We start from the raw sequence: 11,113 nt of genomic DNA on the forward strand, positions 1-11,113 counted from the left end.
GGCGCGGCGGCCAGCGCGACATACGCTGCGCAGTATACGGTACATGTACGCGGTTTTTTGTATTCTCGTGAGCTGCTTCTCAGGCCCCGTTCTAGCATCTAACCTGGTCTGAATACCCTTATGGGCCTTATGGCTCTTACCTTAACCATTAACTAAAAACGAGGAGAAGAAGAACTGGTCTAGACTGCTGACGCGTATTGTTTTATTGTTTAGGTACGTTTTTCAAATTATGTTGTCAATGGATAAATTCAAGTACTACTTAGATTTTTCTATTCTTTAAAAGTGTCAGCGACATATTTAATTAGTAAAATAGTAAATTATATCATTATATGACTGAATAACGTAAAAGATTAAAAATTATTTATTTATTGTAGTATAAATTAGTGTTGTAATGTGAATTAGTATTAATTTTGTTTAGTAATTATATACACTACTCAACAAAAAATAGGGAACACTTTCTAAACCCTAAAAATTAAGCTATTTTCAAACCACTGAAATTCGGCGAAAAATTATCGTAGGAAAAAAATTAGAAAAGAGTTTTAAAGTTTGAAGTTTCAACTTTAACGCGCTTTCGGTAGATTTTCAAAATTTATTTATCTTTCTTGGTCTATGCTTCAAAAAGGAACACATTGCTTTGTTCCTTAAAATTCCGTATTTTTTAACAACTTAAAACTCAATAAAATAAATTTCTTTCGAAAAATGCAACTCACGTTCCATAAACTACAACATTTCGCCTACAAAACGCTTTTTTAAAAACTTTCCTACGAATTTTTTGACCGATTTACATGATTTTGAAGTTAACCCTTTTTTTTCTTGAAAAGTGACGTTTACCGCCGACATTAGCGTTACCCAATGTGCACCACGTGGAGGTTGCCGGTCGGATTTTGCACACTGTGTGTGTGTGTGTGTGTCACAGCAGAGATAAGGACCCCACAGTTCGTCACTCCTACAGTATTTAAAGACTCCAAACCCTCTCTGTTGTGTGTATGTGTGTGTGTGCGTGCGCGCGCGCGCAGGCGTGACTTTAATATCGTGTGTTACCTCTTCTTTGATTAATTACCGCTTGTAAGCACTCTCGAATGTTTATGCACTTATCGCTCGTGCTTTGTGGAATTTCGTGCCAAATTTTTGCGCTTCTTCCAATTGCTTTAAATTATTCGGCTGTTCCTCGGGATGTTTTACTCGGCGTTCCATTTCGTCCCAAATGTGTTCAATAGGATTTAAATCTGGACGCTCGTCCTCACACGGCCAACGTAACTCGGCGTTTTTTCGAACGACACGATATTCCATTACTACCACATCCCGCCAATAGTCCAGATTTAAATCCCATTGAACACATTTGGGACGAAATGAAACGGCGATTAAGACGTCCCGAGGAACAGCCAAATACTTTAAAGCAATTGGAAGAAGCGCAAAAATTTGGCACGAAATTCCACAAAGCACGAGCGATAAGTGCATAAACATTCGAGAGTGCTTACAAGCGGTAATTAATCAAAGAAGAGGTAACACACGATATTAAAGTCACGCCTGCGCGCGCGCGCACGCACACACACACATACACACAACAGAGAGGGTTTGGAGTCTTTAAATACTGTAGGAGTGACGAACTGTGGGGTCCTTATCTCTGCTGTGACACACACACACACACACACAGTGTGCAAAATCCGACCGGCAACCTCCACGTGGTGCACATTGGGTAACGCTAATGTCGGCGGTAAACGTCACTTTTCAAGAAAAAAAAGGGTTAACTTCAAAATCATGTAAATCGGTCAAAAAATTCGTAGGAAAGTTTTTAAAAAAGCGTTTTGTAGGCGAAATGTTGTAGTTTATGGAACGTGAGTTGCATTTTTCGAAAGAAATTTATTTTATTGAGTTTTAAGTTGTTAAAAAATACGGAATTTTAAGGAACAAAGCAATGTGTTCCTTTTTGAAGCATAGACCAAGAAAGATAAATAAATTTTGAAAATCTACCGAAAGCGCGTTAAAGTTGAAACTTCAAACTTTAAAACGCTTTTCTAATTTTTTTCCTACGATAATTTTTTGCCGAGTTTCAGTGGTTTGAAAATAGCTTAATTTTTAGGGTTTAGAAAGTGTTCCCTATTTTTTGTTGAGTAGTGTATGTTATATAACAAAACATTATATATTATATTATATAATATTAATTATATAATATTGAGATTATCTAATAGTTATTAACTAAATTAACTTATGTAATTATATGTATTTTTGTATGATAATAATTCAGTGGTTTTTATTTTCAGAGTTAAAAAGAAAAAATGTCGAAAAAAAATCCGATTTCGGGATATTTTCATAAATCAAATGAAGACCCATCAAAAGCTGTGTGTAAGGTGTGTAAAAAATCATATTCATTAGGCAGCCATGAACCAAAAAAACAAACTGTTCATGGCTTAAAGCAGCATCTATCAAAGTTTCACAACGAAGAAAATAGAAATGTTTTAAAAAGACAATCAGAAATAGACTCGGAAAAACAAGAAACCAAACAGAAACGAAAAGAAGGCAAATATATTAGTCTTGTTCAACAGACTATAGCCAACTTGACTGAACGATCGGCAAAATCATCTAAATAGCCAGACGACCATTTCGCGTAGAATAGATAAAGCCATTATGGATCTTATTATTGTCGACATGCTTCCATATTCTCTGGTGGAAGGAGCTGCTTTTAGACGCCTAAATTTATCAGATCCAGCTGCTACAAAAATATAATGTGAAGTCCGAAAAATTTTTTCGAACTGCATTAATGCCTCAAACATATGAAGAAGTTAAAACCAAGGTGATGAATCTCATTGAGAAAGCTGAGTGGATCAGTTTCACCACTGATATTTGGACCAATTCCTGTAAATCCTGTTCCCTTTTAAGTTTTACAGCACATTTTGTAGTAGAATCAGAGAGATTGAAAGTAATATTAGAAGCATCAGTGTTACAAGAAGATCACACTGGTACATACATAGCTGAAAAACTAACTGAAATTGCTAACGAGTTCAACATAATTAATAAAATTTATCTTGCAATCAGAGATAACGCAGCAAATATAGATTGTGCGACACGTATCGCGCAGTTTGAATCATTAGGTTGCGTAGCTCATACTTTGCAGTTAGTCATAAAAGATGCTATATTCAGTGATCCACATATTGAAAATGTTATAAAAACATGTAGAAAAATAGTTGGCCATTTTAGAAGAAGTGAGCAAGCTTCCAGAAATTTGAAAGAATGTCAAAAACAGTGTGGTCTACCATTACATTCATTAATTCAAGACGTAGGAGTGCGATGGAACAGTACTTATTTAATGCTGGAACGACTCTCGGAACAAAAAAATTCTGTCAACTTATATAGCGTCGAATGTGGTGGAATAAATACATTAAATAGCATGGATTGGGAATTTATTAAAAAAATTACGAATGTACTAAAATTTTTCTACGAAGCTACTCTTGAAATTTCATTTGACAATGCATGCGTCTCTTTGATCATACCTCTTTTGTCATTGCTTAAACGTAAACTGCATCAGGATAATAATGATGATCCAGAGGTGAGAGATATGAAAAATCAATTAAATATCTCTTTGAATAAAAGGTTTGCCTATATTAAAACTCAGTCCTCACTGATTTGTGCGACTTTGTTAGATCCGAGATTCAAATCAAAATACTTGACTTCTAATGAAGTAGATATAGGTATAAAAGAGATATGCAATTTTTAGAACCAAAAACTTCCGGTAATGAATTTATAGTAAGCCTAAATACTGTTCAATCGTTCGAAAAAAAAGAAGAAGGATTATGGGATTCTCATGATTGATCGCCTGATCTGAAAAAGTAGCCGATCCGCAAGAACAAGGAACAGCTTTACTCTTGCAAACAATACACTGCTTTTTAGCAGAGCCAAGACTTCAAAGAAACGCTGATGTATACGCATATTGGTTTAGTAGCCCTTATTCGAGTCTACGTAAAGCTGCTTTAAAATATCTATCTGCCCCACCCACAAGTGTTGCAAGTGAGCAACTCTTTAGTGCCGCAGGACAAATCTTTGCTGATAGACGTAGTAATCTGCTTGGAGAAAATGCAGAAAAACTTTTATGTTTAATATATAACATTAGATTGTTTAATTTTGACTATTAACAAATTATAAATAATGAACAAAATGATTCTAGGCAAAACTACGATTTCCGGAGCGCCAAGTTTTGACCGTGGATTCTTCATCTACAGATCATTATAAACAAAACTTAAAGAGTGATAAAAGTGGCTATCTGGTTTAGTTTAGGAGATATGGAGGTTTTTAGTCGGAATTTGAGAAATCAACAAAAACGCTTTTTTGCTAGTTCCAGACTATAAAAGGTTTTAGCCGTCGCTCATTGTTTATTAAAAAGTTATTAACAAAAGAACTTTCGAAAATATAGTAGTTATTTTGAATATTGAAAGACATAAACGACGAATATGAACGAAGGAAGGAAAGTCATTTAACCTAACCTAATCTTACTTAACTTAATCTGGTTAGGTTATATTTTCCGAAAGTGGAGCCCCGGACTTATACGCTCGTTTTCAGCCCGCTTCGCGGGAGGGCGGGGGGGAGGGGCGATGCCCCTCCCCCCAGCCGGGATCCGTGCCATGAACCAGATGATCAAAATCTGTACGGTGAAATCTGTTCCGCCGGCTCCGGCGGGGGAGAGGAGTAAAGCCCCTTCCTCCCGCCCTCCCGCGAAGCGGGCTGAAAACGATCGTATGTGTCCGGGGTTCCAGTTTCGGAAAATATAACCTAACAAACTTATTTCTGATTTAATGCTAAAATTCCATCAAATATACTCTTTCGTAAACGTATATGGTATCGTAAAATTATGCTCTAGTCATTAAACTTTTTTGTTAATAATTTTGTAACAAACAACGAGCGACAGGTGAAACCTAGTGCGGGTTATTCAGGAAGGTGACCTTGTAATATATGTCAAATTCAAGTCCTTGCTTCGCGTGGATAGTTGAAAAGTCGTGCAAAATCATTAAATTTCTTTTTTTTAAATAATTTTTTAATAAACAACGAGCGACGGTTAAAACTTTTTGAAGATCACTCAGGAGGACCTCTATAATATATGTCAAGGTCAAGGTCATCGGGACGAGCTCCGTTATTGTCAATATTTACCCTATATTGTTCTGAATAACGCGAAAATAGTCTGCAACTGGCAAAAAAGCGTTTTTGTCGATTTCTCCAATTCCAATTAAAAACCTCCATATCTCCTAAACTAAACCAGATAGCCATTTTCACCACTCTTTAAGTTTTGTTTGTAATGACCTGTAGATGAAGAATCCACGGTCAAAACTTGGCGCTCCGGAAATCGTAGTATCCCCTGATTCTATTCTAATCTAACAATAAGTTATATTACTAATCAATTACTAGCTATAAGATTTATTTATTATCTATTGTTGTTCAAATAGAATATTCTTAGAATATCTTTTGTTTAAAAAAATATATTTTTTGTTTTGTTTTTTAAAAGAGTTTTCAATTCCATTTGGCAACGTTTTATGTAACTGAAAGTCTTTATTTTAACACGTAATTATAATAATATGTTTCATTTTAGTTATAAGTTATAACATAAGTAATTGTTATTGTCAAATTATTGAGACTGTTAACTATTGAATATATTAGTTGATTTTATTTTGAGATGTTTAATATGTTTATTCTTCAAATTGATAGATTGATAGCAAATAAGATATGTGAATAAAGATTTTTCAATAAACTACTATTATGTATTATTACTATTATATCATTATGATGTCATTTGTAAATGTAAAAATCTAAACCTGAATCGTAAATCCTAAGCATAAACATTTATTGAACTTAATTTCTTAAATAGAAACAAGTTTCGGTTTCGGCCGAAATTGCTTTAGAAACCGAAATTCGGTTTCGGTTTCGGTTTCGGTTTCGGCTTCAAAATATTGTTTCGGTCGGACACTAATCTTAAGACATTACTTCAGATCGTCTGGAAATAAGAACGGACTATGAATACTATCCTTTGATATTAAAAAATAAAGGACATAATAATATTAAGCAGATATTTTTATACGAATAAATATTTTAATACATAGAAATATATTTATTAATACAAATAAGTGTTTTTTTCAAAATACTTGGCGTTGCTAAACCGAATCAAAAATTGTCTTAGTATTTAAATAATCTAAAGATTACAATAATTTCCTTAAACTCTAAATTACATAACAACTCGCTGAAGTACATATATGTACAAATGTAGTTAAACTTATTCTATACTTAATTCTAATGTCACACATATACATACACATGCACGCATTCACAAGAGAGAAAGAAAGAGAATGAGGCAATTAACATAATGATTCGGTTCAGCAGCGCCAAGTATTTTGAACAAACACTTATTTGTATTAATAAATATATTTCTATGTATTAAAATATTTAGTCGTATAAAAACATCTGCTTAATATTATTATGTCCTTTATTTTTTAATATCAAAGGCTAGTATTCATAGTCCGTTCTTATTTCCAGACGATTTGAAGTAATGTCTTAAGATGCTAATACGACTGTGTGATTGGTTTCAAATATCTTATGATTGTACTTAATTAAGATGGTCTTAAATCAGAATCAACAATGAATATCGGCCAAAGAGTAATAATAAAGTAATAGATTTTCTGGTTTGCATAAATACCCATTGTAGTTGGCGCAATTTGTTCATATCATTAGTTTTGTAGAGTCCTTTTTTGAAAGAACTTCAGGCGCGTATACTTGGCGCTTTTTTGTACCTTTTTTTAAAAAGGTAATTTTGTTGTGATAACTTATTCGCAGGATATACGAATGTTATTCTGAACACATGGACAATTGAAAATTCGTGCAAAGTTATTTTTTATCAATAATTCTTTAATAAACAACGATGGCTAAAGCCTTCTATAGATTATTCAGAAGGGTGACCTCTTTAATATGTCATAGCCAAGTTCTTGCGTCGCATGGAGGACTGAAAATTCATGCAAAATCATTAAACTTCCTTCATTACTAACTTTGTAATAAACAATGAGCGATGGCTAAAACCTTTTGAAAGTTATTCAGGGCAATGTTCTGGAAAACATATGTAAATGACAAGGTCATAGGAGGGGGTCCCCTATTTACCCAAATTTTTATATTTTGACCATCACATTTAGTTGTAAAATTTCTCAAATATATATAAACGTTGCAGAATAAAAGTGGAAAGAATACCCCAATCTATTGATTCCTTCAAAACATTTTTTCAAATGTTGTTGAATACGAAACGGCTCTTTGGTCTCAGAGAGAATCTCGAACATATCATCATTACTGAGAAAAAAGAATCGTGGAAAGAAGAATCTCTTTTTTTCAAGATAATTTAGTACACCTGCGTTAATCTGTTCCATCAATTTATTTGCGTCTTTCATATTTTCCATCAATCCTATCTGTAATAAATGATATAAGTTTAAAATATTTCTTAAAGAGGTTAAAAATTTTAATGCTTTAAAAATACTTTATTTCATTTTAATGTTCTATTTACATACAGAACCGGCATTTTCGAGAACTCTAGGATCCTTCGTAACATTCTGCATTGTTTTACGAAATAGTGCATCAATTTGAAGAAATAATATTTCCTCATTCGGTAACTGCATCACTATATCTTTACTCGAAAATATTGGCAAAAAATATATCCATTGCATTTGTACCTACGATGGAAATAAATATTATTTGTTACAAAAGAGTATGATAAGAATTGTTCATGCTAACATTGTTAGCATGAAAATTACACAATCTTATTAAATAATTTCTTTTATACATATACAGGGTGAGCCATTTTAAGTAACGCATTGATTTTTCTCGAAAACCAAATCTTGTAACGAAAAATGTTTCAGACAAAAGTCGTTTGGTTCGAAGGGGGCAAGATGATATCATTATCAATTTAATTGTAGTAGATGGCGCCACTTTAGAGATTTCATCATGGCGGCCATTTTTTAAATGGAAGTTGATTTTTCTCTCTAACAAGTAAACCTACGGAAGTGTCACTCTCCGATTTTTCTGAAATTTGGATATGTTATAATACATGAAAAACTAAGGGACACGTATTTTTTTAGCAGCGGAAAAACATATTTAGGGGGTGAAACGACCCCCCAAAATGGGGGGTAAAATGGAAAAATTGCGATATCTTTGAGACCAGTGAAGCGATTTTCATGATTTTTGGTATGAAAGTATCTTTCGATAGAAGACGAAAATCGGCCTAGGTATGTTGGAAGGGGAGTGAAAATTAGGGGGTGAACTACCCCTAAAGTGACCAATTTCTTGCTGCAAAAAATCAGTTTTGATCTGATCGAAGTAAAATCTATTAAAACTTCAAGAGGAAAGCTAATTAAGGAACACGTATTTTTTTGTTTTGTTTTATATAAATATTTGGGGGGTAAACAATCCCTAAATTGCCGCGTTCGTTTGGCATTGCGCATGAAACACCTTGTGAAACTATATTTTTTAACTGTTCGATCTTTTTAATATATTGGTTTTTTAAGTCGCTGAATCCGAATCTGAAATCGGATTTTCAAAATTCAATATGGCGGACCAAAACTCGAAAAATTACTTGAATAGACAGTAACTCGACATGCGACTTTCAAAATACAATAAAATCAACTTTTGACATTTATTGTTAGTAATGTGAAGTGAATTAAACATGTTAAAAATATTAATCGTTTATAACAAAATTGTTTAAACAATGTAGCTAAAAAATGAAATGAAAAATGATTAGAGTAAATCTCCTTGCCTCTCACTATTTTCTGTAAGTGTGTCAGAACACGATTCATTGTTAGAACGCTTATGTACAGGTAACGAAAGATTTTTTTATTTCAATTTTTTTTGTCGTTTTAATTTTTTTTGTGTTTTTATTTCATTAATTTTTTTATTATTACTTTTATTTTATAAATGACTGATTTGACAATTAAATCATTTTTTGAAAGTTTTGCATACATGATATTCGTTAAAAAATGTATTATGCACAAAAAATGATTTAATTGTCAAATCAGTCATTTATAAAATAAAAGTAATAATAAAAAAATTAATGAAATAAGAACACAAAAAAAATTAAAACGACAAAAAAAATTGAAATAAAAAAATCTTTCGTTACCTGTACATAAGCGTTCTAACAATGAATCGTGTTCTGACACACTTACAGAAAATAGTGAGAGGCAAGGAGATTTACTCTAATCATTTTTCATTTCATTTTTTAGCTACATTGTTTAAACAATTTTGTTATAAACGATTAATATTTTTAACATGTTTAATTCACTTCACATTACTAACAATAAATGTCAAAAGTTGATTTTATTGTATTTTGAAAGTCGCATGTCGAGTTACTGTCTATTCAAGTAATTTTTCGAGTTTTGGTCCGCCATATTGAATTTTGAAAATCCGATTTCAGATTCGGATTCAGCGACTTAAAAAACCAATATATTAAAAAGATCGAACAGTTAAAAAATATAGTTTCACAAGGTGTTTCATGCGCAATGCCAATCGAACGCGGCAATTTAGGGATTGTTTACCCCCCAAATATTTATATAAAACAAAACAAAAAAATACGTGTTCCTTAATTAGCTTTCCTCTTGAAGTTTTAATAGATTTTACTTCGATCAGATCAAAACTGATTTTTTGCAGCAAGAAATTGGTCACTTTAGGGGTAGTTCACCCCCTAATTTTCACTCCCCTTCCAACATACCTAGGCCGATTTTCGTCTTCTATCGAAAGATACTTTCATACCAAAAATCATGAAAATCGCTTCACTGGTCTCAAAGATATCGCAATTTTTCCATTTTACCCCCCATTTTGGGGGGTCGTTTCACCCCCTAAATATGTTTTTCCGCTGCTAAAAAAATACGTGTCCCTTAGTTTTTCATGTATTATAACATATCCAAATTTCAGAAAAATCGGAGAGTGACACTTCCGTAGGTTTACTTGTAAGTGAAAGTTGTAGCTGATAATGAGACGACTACAACGGTGTTTTGTTTTTTGCAATTGGACTATTTTTCAGTGAGTTACAGCGTTCCAAAGTATACTGTTTTATAATTTAAGTATACTCATAAACCAAATCTTGTATCGAAAAATGTTTCTTACAAAAGTTTTATGACTTCAAGGGGGACATAAGATGCTGCCACTGATTTGACCTTGGGTGCACCTGTCAAGGTTATGTGAAGGTTAATTTATTTTTATGGATCTCTTTATTTCTCATTATACAGTCTTGTAACTTACCTCGAGAGTAGTCGGTTGTTCTGCTTACACCACGTTTTTCAATTAACCCCATAGAAAAAAATCTGGACTAGTCAGATCTGGAGATGTGGGGCACCACACAACATGTCCAACCGACTACTAGGGAAAACATGAGGCAACGAATAATTAATAACTGTAGAACCATCCCTAGATACTTTTGTCAACTGTTCAAAACTTCGAACGACGAGTACAACTATGTATTGAAAATAATGGAGGCATTTTTGAACAGTTGATGAGATAAAACAATAATTCATCAAGGCCTTGCTTTCGACAGTAGTCTGGCCTTCACTGGCTGGATCCACGACGGTCTTGCCTTCACTATTTCCGGTGTCAAATATAAGGGTTTCCATTTGCAAAAATAAAGTTGATCTTCAAATGACCCCTAAATTTGACCCCTGGGTCAAAACCAAGGTCACCATTGGGTAATCCTTTTTGACCCTTACAACTTTCATCGTACTCATTTCTCACGATAAGCACTCCCCAACAAGTATTCTGCAGTGGTAACATTTTTGAGCCTCAAATGACCCCTATAGGTCATCTTGACCCAGGCTCATGACCACATCTCTGAACGTAAAATTATCCGTTCTTTTCATTTCCGGTGTCAAAAGTAGGGGTTTCCATTTGAAAATATGAAGTTGAGCTTCAAATGACCCCTAAATGTGACCGCTGGGTCAAAACCAAGGTCACCATCAGATGTCCCCCTATGACCCCTACAACTTTTGTCTTACAAGTTTTTTCTCAAAATGCTTCCCTGAAGACATATTTCAGTGCAACTTTAAAAATGGGACACCCTGTATATTGCATCAAACAAATATACAGGTACAATTTACGAGATAGAATAAGAGAAATCATT

General features: G+C 33.4%; 1 protein-coding gene across 1 annotated transcript in view; it reads right to left on the reverse strand.

The window, feature by feature from the left end:
* Positions 1-10,767, reverse strand: part of LOC105278949 (dynein heavy chain 12, axonemal) — a 48,039-nt gene extending 37,272 nt beyond the window's left edge. The window contains exons 1-4 of the mRNA XM_026972618.1: positions 10,677-10,767; positions 10,243-10,262; positions 7,524-7,685; positions 7,213-7,424 (exon numbers count right to left, since the gene is read on the reverse strand). Coding sequence (XP_026828419.1) covers positions 7,213-7,424; positions 7,524-7,685; positions 10,243-10,262; positions 10,677-10,767 — 485 coding nt within the window. The remainder of the gene's footprint in view (positions 1-7,212; positions 7,425-7,523; positions 7,686-10,242; positions 10,263-10,676) is intronic.
* Positions 10,768-11,113: the final 346 nt, after the last annotated feature.

This window comes from Ooceraea biroi, chromosome 9, assembly GCF_003672135.1.
Source record: "Ooceraea biroi isolate clonal line C1 chromosome 9, Obir_v5.4, whole genome shotgun sequence".
Lineage (NCBI taxonomy): Eukaryota > Metazoa > Arthropoda > Insecta > Hymenoptera > Formicidae > Ooceraea > Ooceraea biroi.